This window comes from Mauremys reevesii, linkage group 27 (genome assembly GCF_016161935.1).
Source record: "Mauremys reevesii isolate NIE-2019 linkage group 27, ASM1616193v1, whole genome shotgun sequence".
In the NCBI taxonomy this organism is placed as follows: domain Eukaryota; kingdom Metazoa; phylum Chordata; order Testudines; family Geoemydidae; genus Mauremys; species Mauremys reevesii.
Genome location: NC_052649.1, coordinates 4352419 through 4374460, shown reverse-complemented (window position 1 = coordinate 4374460; position 22042 = coordinate 4352419). Strand labels below are relative to the sequence as shown.

At 45.6% G+C, this 22042-nt stretch overlaps 1 protein-coding gene across 3 annotated transcripts in view; it reads right to left on the bottom strand.

The window, feature by feature from the left end:
• SKAP1 (src kinase associated phosphoprotein 1) overlaps nucleotides 1–22042 on the bottom strand; it is a 228351-nt gene that overhangs the window by 163328 nt on the left and 42981 nt on the right. For all 3 annotated transcript variants that reach the window (XM_039516237.1, XM_039516236.1, XM_039516238.1), the window contains one exon: nucleotides 19626–19742. In XM_039516237.1, the coding sequence (XP_039372171.1) occupies nucleotides 19626–19742 (117 nt within the window). The remainder of the gene's footprint in view (nucleotides 1–19625; nucleotides 19743–22042) is intronic.

The following is a 22042-nucleotide window of genomic DNA, read 5'->3' as shown; positions in this document are numbered from 1 at the left end:
TTATGAGCTTTAATGTCAAAGAACAGTGGCAAAAGAGAACATCCAGGGACTGAAGGAGAAGGAAGAGGTGAGACGATTAGGGCTAGAGGAAAGTTTTTTGCCGAAAACTTTTAGTTTCTTTTTAAAAAAAAACAAAGCAAAAAAAAAAGTGGCCTTGGGAAAAAAATCTCCATAAAGTACAAAAAATTCCTCCTTTTTTTTGTCAAGTGAAAAAAGGTGGCGCGTTTTTAATAAAAATGTTTTCAACTTTGGTAAAAAAAGAGAAAATAAAAATACCAAAATGTTTTCATTCCGATTAAAAAAAAAATCAAAACAAAATTTTGTCATTTCAAATGGTTTCCCTGAAGGAGGGGAGGGAAGGATCGAGAATTCTGGGAAATAATCTCAGACAAAAATGAAAATGTTTTAGTTTCATTGGAAACTTTTCATGGGAAAAATCTTTTTCTTTTCTTTTCTTTTTTTTTTAAAACTACCGCTAGTCACGATACTGAGGACTATGACCTGGGCCTTTGCCACATACTGCCCTCTTAAGTGTCCGGGCAAGTGAGATGATAAAGAAAGGCAAAGGAGGTACCAAAGGTGGCTAGGGAGCTTCCACTGGTAGGATGAAAACAAGTTCTGGGGAGTTTAACTAATGAGGAGTTTAAACCAAAAGGATGCCACACTCATCAGGAATTTTAATAGATTCATAGATCCCAAGGCCACAAAGGACCACTGTGATAGTCTACCCTGATCTCCAGTACAACATAGGCCATAAGACTCCCCCAAAATAATTCCTAGAGCAGATCTTCTAGAAAAACCACCAACCTTGATCTTAAAAATTGTCAGTGATGGAGAATCCACCCTGACCCTTGGTCAACTGTTCCAATAGTTAATTACTCTCACCATTAACAAGTTACGCCTTATTTCCAGTCTGAATGTGTCTAGCTTCAACTTCCAGCCATTGGATTGTGTTACACCTTTCGCTGCAAGCCACAATCAATCATTCAGACATCTGTTGGATGACAAATGCAGCTAAACGTGGGATTATCAAGGAGGCTACTTAGCTACCTGGAAGACACATTATGATCCAGGAAGCAGACAAAGTGACACGGCTTATTATCCATGTCAAAGAGCCAATGGAGGGCACAAGCAGTGACCACAAAACTGATTGTATGCAACATACTCAGGAAAGGGCTCCCTAGATTGTAGCTGCACATGAGTATTACTTTAATCCTGGCCGGTTTTAGGACATGAAGTAACCCAATGAGAATGGTGCTGAGCATTCAACCCACAAGCCACATGGCACAGTGCCATGAGCATCCAAGACCCACCAGAATAACATCCTCAGGAAAGAACAAGAAGAGGTTGGGGGAGCTTCAAAAGGGATTGGTGTAAGGAGCTGAAGGCTTCCCGTAGGGAAACTGAGAGCAGGAAAGGGCCAAGGAAAAGATACAGGCTGCATAAAAGCAGAATACGTCCACGTTCCAGGCGATTGTTTTTGTGCCCCATCCATCAGCGTGTAGTAGTATCCAAGAACCTGTGCCAACAGGGCTGCAGGGCTTTTATAAACGGGACGGGAAGGAAGAAAGCAGGCCCATCCATAAACAAGGGCATGCAGGAGGCTACAGGTTCTACCTTGGCATTGCAAGCCACAGCCATGCTGAGGAGAAACCAATCAGGGGGCCCACAACCAGTTTCTTGAGCATTCTGCACATGGAGCATCCAGAACCTCTCTGGTGGTGCAAAAGGGCCAGCACTCAGAGAGGACTCCTACCACTCCCCTGTCGGGGTGCAATGGTTGCTCCCTCTTCCCCTTACAGGCTATCAGCTGGTGCAGAAGGAGGTGGGCAAATACCATTGCTTTGGCCATGCTCCCATTTGAATCTTTTGTGCTTCTGAAGTCATTCCCATCTCCCGTGCCCCACTGAACGCCAAACGTAAGGACGAGGATCCCAGGAGGTATGAAGGAGGGGGATCAGTCCCCACCTCAGCACCCCCCACCCCACTCCCAGTCCAGCTATAAAATGGCCCTAAATCTTCAGAGCCACCCACGCCGCTTTCCTAAGGACAACTAGCAAGTAACGAAGGCCTTGTTGATAGAGCTGTTGATAAGGGGCAGGTAAGGGAATACTTGGAGAACTGGATACTTATAAATCTGTAGGTTCAGGTGATTTGCATCCTCGAGTCTTAAGGGAATTAGGATAATGAAATTACTAAACCTCTGGCAATTAATTTTGAAAAGTAATGGAGAACTAGGATGACACCAGAGGATTTGGGAAAACAATAATCAAAACACAATACCCATCTTTTAAAAAAAGCACATAAGGATGAACCTCGCAATTACTATATCAAATGTCACACTCATAAAATAATGGAATATTAACGTATGAACATAAGAATGGCCAGACTAGGTCAGACCAACGGTCCATCTAGCCCAGTATCCTGTCTTCTGACCGTGGCCAGTGCCAGATGCTTCCGAAGAAATGAACAGAACAGGGCAATGATCGAATGATCGATTCCCTGGCGTCCAGTCCCAGCTTCTGGCAGTCAGAGGTTTAGGGACACCCAGAGAACGCAATTGCATCCCTGACCACAATAGCTAATAGCCATTGATTAACTTTTCTTCCATGAACATATCTAATTATTTTTTGAACCGAGTTTATATTTTTGGCCTTCACAACATCCCCTGGCGAGGAGTTCCACAGGTTGACTGTGTGTCGTGTGAAGAAATACTTCCTTATGTTTGTTTTAAACCTGCTGCCTATTAATTTCATTGGGTGACATCTGGTTCTTGTGATATGTGAAGGGGTAAATAACACTTCCCTGTTCATTTTCTCCACATCGCTCATGATTTTATAGACTTCTATCATATCCCTCCTTAGTCATCTCTTTTCTAAAATGAACAATCCCAGTCTTTTTACTCTCTCCTCATACTGTTTCATATCCATAATCATTTTTGTTGCCCTTCTCTGTACCTTTTCCAATTCTAATGTATCTTTTTTAAATGGGGCAACCAGAACTACACGCAGTATTCAAGGTGTGGGCGTACCATGGATTTATATAGTGGCATTATGATGTTTCTTGTCTATTATTTATCCTTTTGCTAATAGTTCCTAACATTGTTAGCTTTTCTGACTGCCCCAGCGCACTGAACATACGTTTTCAGAGTACTATCCACGAGGACTCCAAGATCTCTTTCTGGAGAGGCAGCAGCAAATTTAGATCCCATCATTTTGTACGTATAGTTGGGATGATGGTTCCCAATGTGCGTTACTTTGCATTTATCGACATTGAATTTCATCATTTTGTTGCCCAGTCACCCAGTTTTGTGAGATCCCTTTGTAACTCTTCACAGTCAGTTTTGGCTTTAACTGTCTTGACTAATGTTGTGCCATTTGAAAACTTTGCCACTTCCCTCTTTACTACCTTTTCCGGATCACTGATGAATAAGCTGAGCAGCACCGATCCCAGTAGAGATCCTTGGGGGACCCCACTATTTACCACTTTCCTGTAGTAAAAACCAGGGGAGGGAGGGAAAACAGCCTGGAGACCTGGATTCTGGGCAACAAGCAATCCGAGTCTGTAATGGGCAAATGACATGAGGAAAACTGGATCATGGTTTCTGACCGAGTTACAAAATTAGCAGATGAAGGGTGAGGCAGGAGATTCAATATACATACCGAGCAGTTGATACAGTGCGACAGCAAATCTTGCTTGAAGCATTCATTTCAATCAGCTTGGATATCAATGTCTCACGGACTGAAAACTGGCCCCAGGTAGCGATCAATGTCTCTATATATTGCGGAGAGGTGTCTGTGTTGGGGTACTGCAGGGTGTTGTCACACGTTTTATCTAACATGGGTAAACTGCATTAATTCCATGAGCAGGAGGTGATGCAAATATCAAGTAAAGGCTGAGAAAACAATACCGGGGACACAAGATGTTAGGAATATGGGCAGGAGAATAAAAATGAGCTTCAACTTGCCGAAGTTGCAAGTTAGTACATCTGGGGAAAATAATCTAACATGCATTCAATGAGAGAGCGGTGGAGCAGCAGCAGTAACGTTCTAAGGGCTTGTCTACACTACCCGCCGGATTGGCAGACAGTGATCGATGCAGCCGTGGTCGATTTATCATGTCTAGTATAGACGCGATAAAATCGACCGCTGAGCACTCTCCCGTTGACTCTGGTATTCCACCAGAATGAGGAGCGCAAGCTGAGTCGACGGGAGAGTGTCAGCTGTCGGTTTACCGCAGTGAGGACACCGCCATAAGTAGATCTAAGTACGTCGACTTCAGCTACGCTATTCACGTAGCTGAAGGTGCGTATCTTAGATCGACCCCGCGTGGTAGTGTAGACAAGCCCTATGGGAGTAACAGTAGTGAACAAACAGGGCAGGAACCTGCAATGCAATACAGCAGCACAAAAAGAGAGCATGATTCGGGATTACTTAAGAGGTAGTAACATGCTATGGGCAAGAGACACAAAATGTTTCTCTCTCCAAGTAGGAATGGCCAAACTGGATCAGACCGATCTACCTCGGTGGTTTTCAACCTGTGGTCTACGGACCCCCAGAGGTTCACCGACTGTCTAAGATTTTCAAAGAGGTGCACACTTCCATTCGAAATTTTTTAGGGAGTCCGCAAATGAAAAAAGATGGAAAACCACTGACCTATCTAATGTCCTCTCTGTCGCAGAGGCCCATGTTGGATTCTCCAGTGGCAGGCACATCCACCCGTAGTACACTTAACGGTGCGTCACTACATAACGAAGGGCGGAGGGCGGGGAAGCAACTTCTTCCACAGTAGGTGGTGAGATATTAGAGAGTCTCGATAGAGACTCATTGAAGTAGGTGGTGCACGAATCCAAATCCCCTGCTCCAAAGAGCTTTCAGTCTAAGTAGACAAGACAAAGGGTGAGTGGGGAAACCAGTCCGAGGTCACTCAGGACGGCAAAGAGCCGAGACTAGAACCTGGATCTTCTGACACCAAGTTCAACAGCCCGTCCACTGGACCACATAAGAGGATCATCTTTGCTTTGAAGAACAAGGATCATCAACCCTTATAATTCCATTCTGCAGTAGCTACGGTCTTCCTCAGTATCCTGGAGCGGCGAGTTTCATGACCCTAGTGAGAACAAACCTATAATAGTTTTGCAGATTGTACTCGACACCTCCAGGCCGGCCAGCCAGATATTGGCTTCAGCATGTTAGGCACGCCATGGAATGCTTTCCTAAGGAAAGTGGTAGGGTCCCATTCACGTGGAACAAGAATGGGCAAAACGTTAGAGAAAATACTACATGGGAGAGATCCGCGTTGGATTGTATATTCGAAGATGAGACAGAAAATACTTCTCAGCAGGAGCTCTTGCTCACCCGACACCTCATGCACAGCTGTTTAGTAGAAACAAGAAAGGACTTTCCAAGATTTGGAAAGCGTTCAAAGAGCATAAGGCTCTTCGCTCTGTTAAAACTTACCCTCCCTTGGCTTTCGCAGATCCTTGCTCTCATCCCATCTCTCCAGTGGCCCCGAGAGCATCTCTCATCAGGTCCTCTCTCACGCCACATGTCAGTCTCACAGGGCTCTGTCCTAGCCCCTCTTCGGGCAACTGCATATGTTCTTGCAGCTAAAACCATCATGTACTGATGACTCTCCGCTCTGCCTTTCTTCTCCTGACCCAATTCCCTTAATCCAATCCTACCTCTCAACCTGTCTCTGACATCTCCTCTTAGATGGGGAGATGCTATCAGCTTAAAGTTGACGTAAACTAAAGTAAACTCCTGAACCAACTCCTGAAACTCCTCTGAAACCCCTGACACTCCTCGGTTCCCCATCACCATGATCTTTCCTGTACTTACCCGGGACTGTCCAGTAAACAGGGTATGGCGAAATCTAGCAGCCACGTTGCCAGCTGACCTGATTAGACTCTACAGTCTTGTGCTTAAGGCACGGGTTTAAGACTCTGAAGAGCTGGATTCAATTGCCAGACCCACAGGCTGTGGGGTGTTAGGGTGCTGAACCCCAAGGGTTCACACAGTTCCGCAGTGGCAGGCCCGTGGCCTTCATGACTCAACAGAGGGCCTTTCGGCACCAGCAATCCCGGTCTCTGACCGTGGCTCCCTGCGATGAATCCAGCCAAAGCCAAGATTTCCGTTGGAGACTTTTACTGTAGCCTTCAGGGCGCAATGCTCTCAAGTGAGTATTTGCAGCGACAGCAGGCAGCTTTTTAAAAACAAGGTGGGAATTCATTAGTCACCTGGCTATAGAATCTGACAGGCCTTCTTAGGTTAGCAAAGAGAGGCAAAGGTTACACGACAGTCCATCCTGGCCAAACCAATGCAACCAGCCAGCCAAGCTGTGACAGCCTCCATAGCTCTGACTCTCTCTCTCAGTCCCAGGTGCCAGCCCTGTCTCTCCAAATTCCAACCACTTGACCCCTTTCTCCTTTGTTCTCCAGCTGAGTTCACACGTTCCATCTGCCTGCGTGTCCTGCTCTTCGGCGTTGGTTGTTTGGTCCTTGGGGGTCTCGAGGTCTTTCTGGGTCCAGAATGGGTCAGTTTCAACTGGCTCTTTAGTGACTCATATATGCCACCCCAGACAGCTAAGCAATGCACAGACCTCATCATCCTGCTCTGCTCCAAGCGCGGAGTTAACCCTTTTGCACTCACTGGAGAAAGTACAAAGTATAGAAGGAAACTGAGGCGCGAAAGTCTTCATGAAAACATTACAGGAAATTCACCCTTTGTCACACTGGGGCAAGTCACTTAATCTCTTTGGGCTTGACCCAAGTCAAGGGGAATCTTTCCCTTGACCTCAACAGGCTTGGATCGCACCTCCTGTGCCTTGGCTCTCCAGCTGTAAAACGGGGTTCTCTCTTTCTCCTACCCTTTGCCTGACTTGCCTATTTTGATGGTAAGCGCTCCTGGGCGGGGCCTGTTTCTTGCACTGTGTTTGTACTGCACCCAGCACAACCGGGCCCTCGCAGTGGATGTCAAGGTTCTACTGTACTAGAAACAACAGGTATCAAGTGGGGTTGCACGAGGACACCTGGACTTTGCACCGTGGAGTTTGCCATTCACACCAGCTCGTCCGTCGGCCCAGGATAAACTCCAAAATGGATCGCTGGTGGAGCAAGGCCCAGTTTTTTAACAAACAGCCCCCTCCCAACAATCAAATCTCAAGGCTTCCTTGCAGACAGGTTACTGAAGAGCCAGTGGAACAGGGGCATCTTCACCCTGCTCAGTCAAGTGCCGTCGTGAGGGTAACTGAGTTAGTCTTTGCAGCAGCAATTTCTAGGCCCTAGGTGATGGGACTTTTCAAGGAGCTGATCTATCTGCCTGAAACGTCCAGCCGACTTCATCTGCCTGAGTGTTTGTTAGACCTTGGGGGGGGGGGGGGAAGAGCAGCGATTCACCCATTTCAAAGCTGCTCCCGCTCACCTCCCCTCCACGAACAGAAAAGGCTCTAACCGTATCAAGAGAGCCACGAGCTCAGTAGCAGAAATCATCCCACTGGCAAAGATTCCATTCTTGTTGAGCAGCGATTCCTTTATCTCTCCGAGACAATCAACCTTCAGCCAGAGGAGTCGAACCTTAAAACCCCATAACTCAATTTAACGTAGTGCTAAAGTTTGGGGGAATATTTGTCAGTGCCGGCGCTGATACAATCAGTCTGAGGGCCCTAGAACAAAGAGCAGTGGGTGAAGAGCGTGTCACCTCGCTACACATTCGTTTCCTTGATGAACAAGGAGCTATTAGCCAGAGCGAAAGCATTATCTAGGTGAAGGATGATACTGATTGTTTTAGCTACTCCTCTTGCAAACACAGACGAGAGCATAAGGTCCCGGTGGCTTTTTGAAAGTCCCTGGTTGTGTTTCCCCCGCAACGTGTGTGTCTGCGTATGTACAGCTACCCTTCAAGAGCGAGCCAAGATCAATTCGAGGCTCAGCTCGCTTCCAACCACCATGGCCCTCCTGGGGCTGAACAGTTGAAGTTGGACTATTTTGAAAACAAGTTCATCGCCGTGAGCCTCTAACAAAGCGACTTGAAGACGTGCACAAATGGCCTCATGCAAAATGACAATGACAAAACATCCAGCAGATCCTATTTGCTTAAGCAACCCCCCGGCAGGTACAATAGCTACAGGAGGAAGCTTGCTGGATCGAGTTGTCCTTTGGTTCCTTGTGTTTAAGTGGAGAGACTCGACTGAGAGAAATAGAAGGAAAAAAAAAACACAGGTACAATTCCCCTCACCCCCGTCTCCCTGCCGCTGACATCAGCCCTTCAAAGCATCTGACTTCAAAATTAATTAGATTTGTTACAAACTACTCCGATTCCCAGGACAAGTCTGCACTACCGCTTAAGTCCATCTAACTTACGTCGCTCAGGGCACGGAGCACCCACCGGCAGCCAGCTCCCCTCCCTTCCCCCCAGTGCCTCCTGCCCGCCAGCGGCCCCACCAATCAATTTCTCCCTCTCCCTCCCAGCGCCTCCCGCCATCAGCTGTTCTGCGGCGTGCAGGAGGCGCTGTGGGGTGGGGGAGGAGACGGAGGAATGGGGTGGAACTGGGCGGGAAGAGATGGGGAAGAGGTAGGGCGGGTGTAGGGGAAGGGGTGAGTGGGAGCCGGGCCCGGGGCTGAGCAGGGGTTGATCACCCTCATGGGAAGCTGGTGCCTGTGGCTCAGGGATTGGGGGGGGGGGGACACACACCCTGAGCGACACAAGTTACAACAACCTAAGCTCTGTCTGCACCGGCGCTATGCCAACGGGAGAGCGCTCTCCGGTCAGCATACAGCATCTTCCCCAGACACGCTACAGCAGTGCCCCCCCGTCGATGCAGCTGTAGCACATCTGGCAACCTGCCCCCAGCGTTCCAAGGGTCTTCAGACTGTAAGCTCATCAGGGCAGCGCCTGGGTTTATTTCTGAGCATTGCACAGTGCAGAGAACACCATTCAAGTGCAATAAGAGTAATGACCATTGCACATATATTCTCCATTGCCCCAGTTCCACAAAGCATATGCTGAAGTCCCACGGACTCGAATGGGATTTAAGCATGTGCTGAAGTGCTTTGCTGAACAGGGGCTTTTATCAGTGCCTAGATCATTTCACCTAATAGTAAATCTAGGCGTTCAGGGCTTGTTAAATGGTTAGCACCTGATCCTGCAAACAGATACCACATGTTCTGAACTTCACTCATACAAGCCTGCTCATGTGAGTAGAGTTATGCACGTGCTTCAGTGCTTGCAGGCAATGCTTAAAGTGATTCGAAAAAAAGTGTGGGGGGGGAGAGGGAGTATCAGTCTGGAAGCAGAAGCTTTAGTAAGAAAGATTGAGCTGTGTTGCTGATGCGCTAGTTTTATTTATTTATTTTGCTGGTCCTGCAACCCCTTATGATCTGCATCACAGCTGCCCCCCACCCCCAACTTTAAGCTCTGTTTGCCGGATCAGGCTATTTTCCCCGTAAGCATCATTCCAGATCTCTTCACAGGAGTCCTTCATACCAACTAGGGGCTTGTCCACACTGGATTCTTTTTTTTTTTGCCACTTCAAAAACTCCTACTGTAGACATGCTCCACCAATGTAAAAACTGGACTTGCACGTTGGTTTCAAACAAAAACCACAGATACAGATATATCTGTTCTACATATGAGTTCTGCATGCACAGGCTGAAAGCATACATACATACACACACACACACACAAATTCTTATTGTGCTTATGCATTTATATAAATTTTAAAATCCTAGGGCTTTTTCGCATACAAGTAATTAAGAAATAAACAAAAACCAAATCTGTCTCTACAGCCTGTATTTGCAAATTTCTAGTAAATATCACCGGGCATCCTTTGCCCTTTGGTCCCATTAACGAATTCTGCATGCACAGGCTGAAAGAAAGATAAATCTTTTTATGCTTGGAAGTGGGGGGGGGGGGTGCTAGTTAAATCTTTCCTGGATTTTCAATAACCTTGTGAGAAGTAACAACCCGAGCCTGATTGCTACAGATGCCAAGTGCTTTCAACTGCCCACTGGCTTCACGTTAAGCATGTGCTTTCCTGAATCCAGGCCATAGTGCTAGTGAGAAGTCTTGGGATGATAGCCCTGGAAGTTTACATCCACTGTATAGCCAAAAGACAGACAGACCCCTCCAACCTTGACCTTGAGGTTCCAGCTGAATTACGTTCCAATTTTTTAAAAACTGGAATTTACTGGAAATATAGGAAGCTTTAACCACTTATTATTCAAAAGCAGGCGAGATGCAAATTCCAACCATTTTGTTAACTTATATTTTCCCTTCTGCTGGGCAGCATTCAGAGACACAAAGCATTTATCCCTTACATTTACATATTCATGAATAAAAAGACCTTTAGGAAGAGGGTGTGTAAGTTATCCCAGCCCCCCCCAGGCAACGGTAACTTGCGCACTGATAATTCACGTGTGTTTGACATGGCAAACATGCAATTTGCCACAAGAGAAAGCTCAATCTTTTGCTTTGACAGCTGCCACATCACAGGAGAATAAGCTACATGATGCAGCAGCTCCTTAAAGGAACATGCACAGACTCACGCTCGCTCTAAACATTTGAGGGACCAGTGCATTTCCCTATTTTTTCAATTAATTTTAAACAGTGCTGACCTTTCACTTTTTCTCTCTATTTTAAATAAAACAAGGCTTCAGTGAAAGCAGCCTTGCAAAGAAATCATGAACATTTAGCCTAGGTACATAAATCCATTCACCTGGTCTTACCATGATAATAAATTAAAAAAAAAAAAAAAGTGCTGGTTCAAGAACTGCTCCTATGTAAACTCACTGTTTAAGCTACAACGAGGAAAACCAACATTTGCCTAACAACTTTTACATGACAAATCAAGCTCCGCAATTATTCAAACGACTCCAGCTCATATTTGCTTCAGCAGGTGTCTAGGGAACCGCACACCAAAGTGAACCTTGAAGAAAATTGTCCCAACGGTACAGCTAAATCCATAAAATTGTTAGTGCAAGAATCTTTAGTTTTAGTAAACACCGACACCCTGAAGATTTGAGGGAGTCTTTTTCCAAAGCCCAGGATGCCAAGGCAGCAAAATTCAGATCCGGAATCAGCCATGTTGCCAACTGTCGCAATTTTACTGAGAGTTTCATTATATTTGACATTATTCTTAAAATCCCAGCTCCCGGAGACATGCAATTACATGAGACGCTCAGCTTCCTTTTAAATTTTAGAAAGAGTTTCTGGCTTTGATGTTTGTGAATCCTACAAGGGCACGGAAACCAGAAGGGAAATAAAGAGAACCCAAAACTTCTTATTTTGGCTTAAAAATCATGATTTTTAAGCCAATCTCATCCTCTTTGAATACCTGGAGGTTGGCAACACTAGAAACAAACACTCCAAAAGATCGGTGGCGTTTTGATGTGGGAGTTGGGTCCAGCTCTTAGTGTGAAGAAGAATCACCAAGTCCCTCGGACAGCGTAAGAGGGAAGCCTATTTACACCATCAAAGTGGTACAGAGGGGTCTTAATGTAAAGGAGCATCAGAGTTTATTTAAAATCAGTGCTAGCTTGACATGTTTCAAGCACTTTACAATGAAAGCCCAACTTTCAACCTGGATTGAGGAAAACTGTAACAGAATGCTCTCCCTAGGTACTAGGTTCTGGCTCTTACACCTTCCATAACCATAGTACTTGTGGGGTTTTTTAAAAGTAAAAACAACTAACCCTCTCTCTTTAGCTATTCAGGGCCAAGTTGCAAAGAGAAATCTCAAACTAGCCTCTAACGTACTCCAACTAAGCCCACCGTTCTGAGGGTGAAATTTACTGCTGTCACAAACGACAGGATTAACACAGCCATCTGACCTGCCGGTGCAAACTGCACCCCTCAGTGAGGCAGAATTTCGATGGCTAAGTAACTATCACTTGTGCCCGTGATTTATGACACCTGTCAGATCTCAAATACAAAGCGGAGGGGGTTTATTTTGAAAACGCAGCCCTATTCTATTTACAGATGACTTTTAAAACAGACAAGTTTTAAAGTTGAAAACTTGGCAGTTGTAGCCTCATGGTTCCTTGCTCTCTAGGAGCATCTGCCTAGGTTGCAACATTGTTTCATCCATTTCTGGCAGCCTCTCTGGGATTCAACCGAACGAATTAATTCTCAATAGAAAGGTGAGCTAAGTCACTCCATGTAAAATATGGTTGAACCTTTTGACCAGAGAGGTGAGTGACCTAGGAACCTATTTGTACAACATCAGAGACATTAACAGCATTAAGCTCAACAGTTCTTATGTTATAGGTGATAAAAAGGGAGAATATAAGCTCTGTAGCTTTAACGGTACATGAACTCCTTACAAACTGCCAAACAGCACTGGAAAACATCTGTTTATTTCTGCAAGTACTTTGTTGCCCTAATAATGGGCCTGATCCTGTGATCCCTACTTTGGCAAAACTCCCACTGAAATGCCGGTGTGGATCTGCTGGAGCAAGGACTGCAGGATCAGGTCCGATGTTATGGAAATGATAGATCTGCATTTTAACCTGCTCATTTCCTGGCCTTGCATACACAAGGCTCAACATCAAAAGGAAACTGACCAAGTGGAACTTTCTGTGTCAATTGCACTTGACAAGAAATCACATTTCCAGAACCTTTCACACTCTGTTTCAAAAGTACATCAACAGCAAGTTTATAATAACCCTTTCAAAGCAACAAAGAGGCTTCCCAGACCTTTGGAGGCCTGACGGATAATTGTTTCTGCCACCAGCCCACAAGAAAGATGTAAAGCTTTGGAGTATTCATGCACAAAGTTTTTACACACACCTGTGGACTTGATCTGTGGTGGCGCTGAGAACCCTCACCCTCAGATGAAGCCCACTGGGGGCTGCAGATGCTCAGCACCTCTTGGGGGGGGGGGGCAGGCAGGGAACCAGGCTCCTCTTTTGCAAAAGAATCTCAGGCTCTCTCTTCAGGTATACACCTGAAATTCAATCAGAGTTGCTTGCCTAACTCCCTTCAGTCCCTTTACAAATCCACATCTAGAACAAACTGCAGGCCGGGTTCTAAACTCCGTAACACCGGTGGAATAACCCTACTGAAATCAATGGACCCGCTCCAAGATTTACACTCGTTCAACTGAGGTGAGAGTCTGGTCAAATAACTATCACCTTAAAAAAAAAAAAAGGACAACAATTAACATTTTTGGTGTGGAAAATATTTGTCTGCTCATCACATTCATTAGAACAGGAAGAGACACTACAAAAGACACTGATTTGCAAAGCTCGCTTTGTGGTCCTTTGTTATTTATCTATACCACAATATTGGGCCAAGTTCATTGCTGGTATAAGCCTGCTGAACTCAAAAGGAGTGACACCAGAGATGAACTGTGGCTCATGTTGCCTGAGCACTGTTTTTCCTTTACATTACAACTCCTAAAAAAACAAAAAAAACCACCGAACAACCCACAGCAACTCAGACTGAAGTTTGGGGTGGGTTGATGTGGGGGCTGCCTTTCAATAAGATCACACTGCAATAAGCAACCCTGGTTTATTCCATAGCCCATTATTTGCATCCACAGCTCAGACCGATTTCTGGAATTTTGAGTTTAATAGCGACCACAAAACGTGCACACACACAGTTATTTTCTTTCACCACAAGAGGGGGCTGCAGAACTCTCATCTTTTTTGTGATCCACAAAACCCCCCCAGTTAACCGCTGCTTCATAGTCAACTACAAGGCAAAGCATTAAGCGAGTACTACACATATGTACGCCCACATGTGTCAAAACAAAGATGCATGCCTATCCAAATACCAGACACACATGTCCATGTGCCTCTTAAAATCTGCTTACATGCTGGATTTTTTTAAACAAGTCAACCCACTTCCATAGAGAGGTTCCACAGTTTAGAAAACATTAAAAAAAAAAGAAGTAGAAAATATGGAAACAGAACAGATGCAAGGACTGGAAAAGGAGACACACAGGAAATGGCTAAGGGAGCTAAACGTATATAAATTAGAACAGCAAACACACCAGGGACAAGCACATAGGGGCTCAAAATACCCTCAAAGAGGAAACAATGTAAATGAAAGGAATTATTCAGGGGCCAGAATTCACCTGTGTGCAGAAAGCCATCAAAAGGCCTACAGTGACTGAACAAAAAGAGTCAATGAACTTCTAAAAGAGAATGGACAATTTTCCGCTGGATTCCAAGGAGCGTTCTCCAGGGTCTCCTTTCTGAGGAGGATGACTCACAAGCAGAAATTGCTGCCTATCCCTCCCCAGACCTCCTTGCAATTTTGTATCTCACAAGGTAATGGAAATCAGAGGGAGAATTCCCTGCAGTAGGCGAAGGGCTGGCAAAAGTGCCACCAAAGAAAAACTGGTTTGTAAACAGAGGAAACTAGTTAAAAGACTTAAAAAAAATTTTTTTTAAAAACTCTTGACTAGTACAATGGTGTGAATGAGACTATTCCCTGCAATGAGCTCTGCACCCATGCAGAACCCCACTGAAGTCAATGGGCTCCAGGCAGGCCCCAGGGGCCACCCACACAAAGCAGTGTGGTCTAGCAGATAGTGCACCGGCTTGGGAATCAGGAGACCTGGATTCTATTGATCAGCTTTGCCACCGATCTGCTGTGTGGCCTTGGCGAAGTCTCTTCCCCTCCCTGTGCTGTGGTTTTCCCTCCCATCCTTTGTCTTGTCTATTTACATTGTAAGCCCTTTGAGGTAGGCACTGTCTCTTGGCATGTGAATGTATAGCACCTTAATCTCAGCTGGAACCTCTGGACACAACTGTAATAAAAAAAATAATAAATAAGATGGAGCTCATTTGCAGGACCAGTGCTTCATTAGTAAAAGCAGAATCCTGTTGGGCATAGCAGGGATCTCCACAATACTTCTCATGCTCTTTTTTTTTTTTAAAACCCTGAGCTGTTGTCAATTTGCATTTTATTCCCCAAAATCCCAAGAGCAGCTACGACGTACTAAAGAATCAAAGTCAGCTGACAAACGTCATTTGTCAAAAATCAAAGCTATTTTTAAAGTTGCAGGTTAAAAAAAAGGCAGAGGAAGCTTTTTCAGAACTAAAAAAAATAGAGCTGGGTTTTTGTTGTGTTTCAAAAACAAAAACAAAAAAAACCCACTAAAAACAAACAACCAGTTGTGTATTTAAACAAGGAAATAATTTAGAATAAAGAGAAACAACTTGTAAATACGTTGGGCCAAATTTCTCTGCTAGTGTAAACTCAGTTAAAGTCAAGAGAGCGGTGATCAGTTATATCAGCAGAGAAGATGTCCAACATGTAGAATTTATGTATAGGATGTTTTGCCATTACACACACACACACAAATATACATTCTATAAAGACATTTCTATTCAGCATAATGTAAAACAATACCAGACGTGATATGAGAGGCACGGTAGTCCAGCGGATAAAGGTACGGCACTAGGAGTCAGGCTGAAATCTATTTCCCCAGTTCCATCACTGATTCGCCGTTTGACTTTGACTCACTTCCCTCCCTGGCCTCAGTTTCCCCACCTGTAAAACAAGGATACTCCTGCTTCCCCCACCATTTTAAAGCCCTGGGAGATGGAAGGATGAAAAGCAAGATAAATACTAAATATTAATGAGACATAAATGCATACCTCAAAGTTCTGGCATCTATTTAATTTACATTGAACTTAAAATTAAATTGCTGGACTCTGGCAAATGAAGTGAACTATCAGTCTGAAAAGAAAACATGTAAAAAAAATCGTGAAGTGGTAGGAGTAGAATACATTACATGGAAAGTGTCTCCTCAGAAATACTTATCATTATAATAGTACTTAGCACTTATATAGTGCTTCACAGCCTCCGAGCGCTGTGCAAACATTAGCTTCTTAATCACTCATTAGGGATGATCCTATACAACACTGTCGTGGCTCATTGCATAAAGTCATCCCCAACTTGCAGAATTGCTTCTCCGATCACGCTCCGTGTTCTGGAGAATAGAGAAGTTTAAAGGTTCCACAGCTCATTGGAAAGTTTGGTACAAGTGGGACGAGACAGCTCAAGAGGCAACAGCCAGAGGCACACTTCCCACCCCCTTCTCCACATTTGAGACTGGGAAGCAGAGGGACGACGCCAACACCATCGCTAAGCAGGAAGAACCTCCTGCCTTGATAGCCTCCAGTTAGCAAGTCTGGAACTGCAAGAAGAAGGGATGAGGTGGTCTTTAGTCGTCTACGCGGGGTTTGTGCCCCTGGGAATGCATCCTCCGATTGTTGCAAGAGGAGGCTAGAAGGTGCGCGGTGGCTACTAGGTCATGGAACGGTGGCAGTGCCACAGAGAAGAAGGTGGTCCTGGAATCAGCCAAGTCCAGAGCCTCCAGGGGTATGTCTACACGACAGGTGAAGACCAATCCTGGTAGATGTGCCCATACTAGCTTTAATCTAGCTAGCATGGGCACCAATAGTAATGCAGACGTGGTGGCACAGGCTAGCAACCAAAGGACGTACCCAAGCTCCCCTGCAGGAGTGTACTTTGGTTGGTACCCCATGCCGAAGCCCATGCTGCCACATCTACACTACCCTTGTTGCCCACGTGAGCCAGATTACAGCTAGCAGGGGTATGGCTACCTGTGCTACAATCACACTGTCACTCGCAGTATAGATATACCCCGTTTGTCGGGTGAGCTATTCCCAGGTACGAACCACCCACCCTCGGTGTTTGACGAGAAGTGGTCTATAGTGATTTTGCATTACAGTTGCATCTAGGGCCCGTGGCAGTGAACCTCCCTGCCCAGGTCAAGAGGCTTGGGCTAGTGGGGCTTGCTGTTGATCAGGCTGGAGCTTGGTCTCTGAAGCCCACTCCCCTCTAGGCTTCAGAGCCCTTGCTGCAACTTCAAAGAGCTGTCTACACAGTTACTCAATCTGGATGGGGAGGTTAGCTGCTGCAGGCAGTATAGACGTGACTCTAGCGGCCTCAATTGAGATCAGGGCCCCCATCACATTCGCTGTATTTGCACAGCGACTAGAGTTACTGCCCTGAAGAATGTATGGCCTAAATAGCCAAGACAAACCCAGTGTAAGAAAGGAAACAGGCACACGGAAAGGTAAAGGGTCATATTTTCAAAAGTGCCTAAAGCCCATTTTCAATCGCGACTTCGGCTCTCAAGTCTCACTCAACGCCAATGGGACTTTGGAAGATTTCACCTGAAGCCACCTGCCCACAGTCACATCAGCGTCCAAAGTGGGACTAGAACCCAGCATGAATTTCATAGTCCAGCATCCTAAGCAGCAGATTACGTTGCTTCCCAAATCCAGCCACCAATCCACAGCCCTGCACTCTCCGGACAGAAGCAATCCGAGGTGTTGCAATACCACCCCCTTTAGAGATCCATAGAGACTCTACGCTTGGCGGTGTAACACTTTTAGCCATAGTCTTTAAGCAGCCCTGTTACCCCCCCGGGAAGCTGAGTAATTGCAACTCTCTCTCTATATCAAAAGAGGTTACCAAGGGATCTCCTTTGTATCTATTCCTGGTAAAGGCCTGGCAGGAGTCCCTCTTGACTGGCTCCAACTAGGTACATCAAGTCTGTCCCCAGGAGTCAGTGTAATTTCAAAACAAGATGTGGCACCACTAACATCGTCTTTACTCTCCTCCACATCCCGGAAAAGGCACGTGGGACAATGCCAACCTCTATGCAAAGTTACTGATCTAAAACAAGGGCCTGTGACAGCATTAACAAAAGGTACATTGTGGCAACTCCTCAAGAAATACAGCTGCCCAGACAGGTGGGTGAGTCATCCATTTGTGCCACCTGGATACGTTTGGAAGGCTCAATTGCAGCAGAGTCCTTCCTGGCCCCTCTCAGATCAGGCCACGGATCATGCGCCGTGGGGGGTCCGCTCACCTATTTGCTAAGTTCACCAACAATTCACAGGCAAGGGTCTACATCCAATCGTTCGTGTCAGAGGGCGAAACTAAAAGCAAAAACCACGCTCAACTTCTTATTCAAAAATATAAAACTGCTGCTGCTCTTGCTGCCCATGCTATGCAGGGAGTCCAAGAACAGGTAACTTGTTCTAATGTAGTAGCAGTTAGTTTGGTCTCGATGCCAGCAACAACAACAAAAAAATCCTCTTGCCATTCTTCACGTGGGCATCCCTGCACGAAGTCTGAAATGTTCAAGTGTCTGGAAGTTCCAGAGGTGGCAAATGTTTACATACCTCGGGAGAGTTATTTCAAATCATGCCCTTTACGGCTGCCCAAAAGCACCACCTCAAAGTTAGCAAAGCAACCTTCTCCTCCCCCCGTTTGTGAACGCTTAATAAACATGCATCGCTCTTGTCATCATGAGCCTATGCCCAGGTCTTCACACCCTTCGATGCCCATTTAGTCTGGTATCCATTATCCACGTCGCATTCCCCTTCATCCACGCTGTATAAAGGTGTGTTTTATATCTAAAGGTAGAGCGTTTCTTAACACACACGATACCAACAGAACCTAAACTCCATGCCTTTTACTCATGATGGTGATCCTCTACAATTATTTATGAGCTACTGAACCAACCCTGCCTCCAGTCAATGTAATGAACCCGTTCATTTTATGACCCACGCCAGCAGAAGTTGCAGATACGCAGAGCATCCCACATTGCGCAACGAGGCTAATGCCACATACCACAGATGTTATCCGTGCTTATGAGCTCATCCCAAATAAAAGAGGATCGATTATCTTATGATGTGCAGGAAGGTGGAGGAGCAGAGAATGAAAGATCAGGAGGTGTGTGGGCAGATGGGAATGAAGCCCTGGAAAATTAAGCAGGAAGGAGAAACCGAAGAGGGTGAGAAAAATATTAGGGAGTTTAAGGAAGAGGAGGAAATGAGAGATCTGGAAAGAAGCCGATTTGCTGCATCAGGGGACCAAAAAAATCAATCAGCCTTCAGTGCGGTTACACCAGTGCACAGAGCTTTGATTTCAGTGGCACGTCACGTGTTTCTCACGGTTAAGCCGCCCACTCGCAAGCGGAGACACGTGTTACTGAAACTTTTACACAGGGGATGCTCCTGTGCAAAGAGTAATGCTCTACTACGGCTTCTGTATGGCCTCAAATGAATGCGTGCCCAGCCTTTGCATTACAGCTTGTCCCCGAAAGATCAGCCTGAAGCTTCTCTGCATTTCCCTGAAGAGGGGGCCCGAGATTTTCAAACATGACTAGCGAGTGCGCATGCCCAAACTGAGACACGCAAGGGGGCCTGATTTTCAGAAGGCAGGTGCTCAGCACTTTCGGAAGCTCAGGGCCCTTTAAGATGTCTCACATTGGGCAACCAAAAAGGAGGAGGCCCCCCAAAAATCACTCCAACTTTTGAAATCCATAGGCCACTGGGTCAAGTTCTGCTCTGCTACACCACTTGAAATCTGGAGCACAACCGAAGCAGTTTGGTTTTTAGTCATGCAACTGGTGTGTTGATTTGTCCCTTTCATTTTAGAAAGGTACCAAATTTATTCAGTAGAACTTACATGAGTTGATAAAGCAGCTAGTCCTCATCAGAGAGAGGATACCCATCAACAATGGCAGCATATAAAGTTAGAGAGGGAAGAGCATGGAAAAACAGACCAGATTCAGGCTATCCCTCCAAACACTACACAACAAAGGACTGCGGGAAGTTGAGACGCTCTTACCGTCATCCTGGTAATCCGATGCAAGCGACGCATCTGACACAGTGGAAGGGACGAAACTCCAGCTCTGGTTGTCATCAAAGCTGTCCTGTCCGAAGTAAGCATCAGCCTGATCCCCTCCTGGAAAGGGAAGAGAAGAGGTGAAGAAGTGAACTGATTTTAGTGGAAACCAATACACACTCCTAGCCCCACCCCAACTCCTACAGCCTATGCTGGAAATTATTCCCTGCTGCTCCCAACTATCTTCCGGCCACTGCCAAATTCCAAAGGACTTCAGAAGACGCCAGATCAGACTGTGGGAACAAAGAGGTATATCCTCAGTTTGATGCATGCTGACATTTATGGGGACTGTGTGTGGGTGCATGCCCCCCAAGGGCAGAGTATGCCCCCAAGGGCAGAGTATGCCCCCAAAAGCATATGGCCCTGGTCCAGGAAGGTCTGTCTTGTAGCTAAAGACTGGGCGTCAAAATACCAGAGTTCTAGCCCCAGCTCTGCTATGGCCTCATTGCACCACATTTGGGAAAGTTAATTTTCCCCTTCAGGGCTTCAATTTCCCCATTTTACAGATGGGGATTATAGCACCTACCTCACAGGGATGTTTAGACCTTTAATGCTTATATAGAAGACTCTGAATCTCAAAGGAGGGGTGCTAGAAAAACGTAACACGTTATAGACCTACTACCCGTACTGGCAGAATACCATATGCAAATGAACTGAAGCAAAATATTTGTGCATGGGTGCAACAGAGTGCTTGTATATTAGGTTCTGTCAGAGTGAATTGTCCATTAGGGGCTTTGTTATTGCTGATGATTTTACATGGAAGGCTCTCAGATACCACGGTGATGGGCGGCAGTATAAAATTGTAAGATAGATGGTGCTATAATAGGCCTCTTTGTAGAAGGCAGATGCTGATAACCGCAGACAGAAGCTGAAGAGTCCCAGAAACACACACACACACACACACACACACACACAGAGTGTGTAAAAACACAGGACAAAAAGACAGCTGCACAAGTCATTCAACACACGCCAAACAATGAGAAGGAGGTTTTCAACTGATTTTAATATAAGCTCAAACACTAAATTGCTAAAAACAAGACCGTGTACATTTATCTCAGCAAACTATGGAGAGATTCGTGCCCGGTGATTTTACACCAAAGCAGTGAAACCGCATCGAGGGGTTTGGGAAGGAGAGGTGTGTGCACACGCACAAATCAGCAGCTGAAGAAAGAAAAAAATAAAATCACACTCCGCATTTATATGGCAATTTGTATTCCAATAATCCTCAAACACCCACAGGTCTCATCCCACATTTTCATAGATGGGGAAACTGAGGCACGGAGAAATTCAGGTCAGAATTTTCCAAAGCGCTCAGCACCCACATTCAGGATGAGATTTTCAAGGGTGACCGGGTCCCTTTCAAACACCAAAATAAGGGGCCAATTCCCCTCCTTCTCCCCTCAAGAGAGAATGTAGCCTATTGGGTTCTGTGCTCTTTTGAAAACTTGACTCAGGAGTGTCGCACTGGGAGCTGCTGGGTGTTGAGCACTTTGGAACACCTGGGTACTTGGCACTTGAAAAACTGCACTCTTGAAACTTTGACCCCACATCAGAAGGCATCAGCATCCCAGCTGGGATTAGAACTCAGGAGTTCCTGGCTCCCAGACCTTGCTCAAGCCACTAGAGATTCAGCCAAGAGCCGAGGAATGATTAGAAAACATGCCTTACGCAGTGTTAGCCTTGAGGAGCGCAATCTACTTCGCTTAACAGAGAATGTTAAGGGGTGATTTGATCAAAGTCCATAAGTATCCACAAATATTTGATAATAGGCTTTTCAAGCCAAGCAAACAAAGGCATAAGGAGATGCAGTGGCTGGAAGCTGAAGCTAGACAGATTCAGACCGGAAATAAGCTGTACATTTTTAACAGTGCGGTAAATTAACCACTGGAACATTTTACCAAGGGTCGCGGTGCAGTCTTCATCACTGGCAACTTTTAAATCAAGACGGGATGTTTTTCTAAGAGATATGATCTAGTTCAAACTGGGATTTAATTCAGGGCAGCTCTATGGCCTGCGTTGTACAGGAGGTCAGACTAGACAATCACAGGGGTCCTTTCTGGCCTTAAATATCTAGGCAAACCCAATTCTTTTTCTATTTGCTATTAAGAGCTATAAAGTAGTATACAGTTGCTACATCTTTGGCCAGTCCTACTTCCTGACATACCTTCTGTCAGTCCTACATCTGCGTGTTTTCAAGGCTCAAATAGTGGCGAGCGAATTCAACACAGGGACCAAAATATACCACCCACAAATGCACAAGGATGCTGTCCTGCTTTTAGGTTTTGCAGTGTTTATTGGCTTTGAGAGACTAATACTCTACCAGGGAGAAACGGCATGACAGAGGTAGCGGGTCTCAGAAC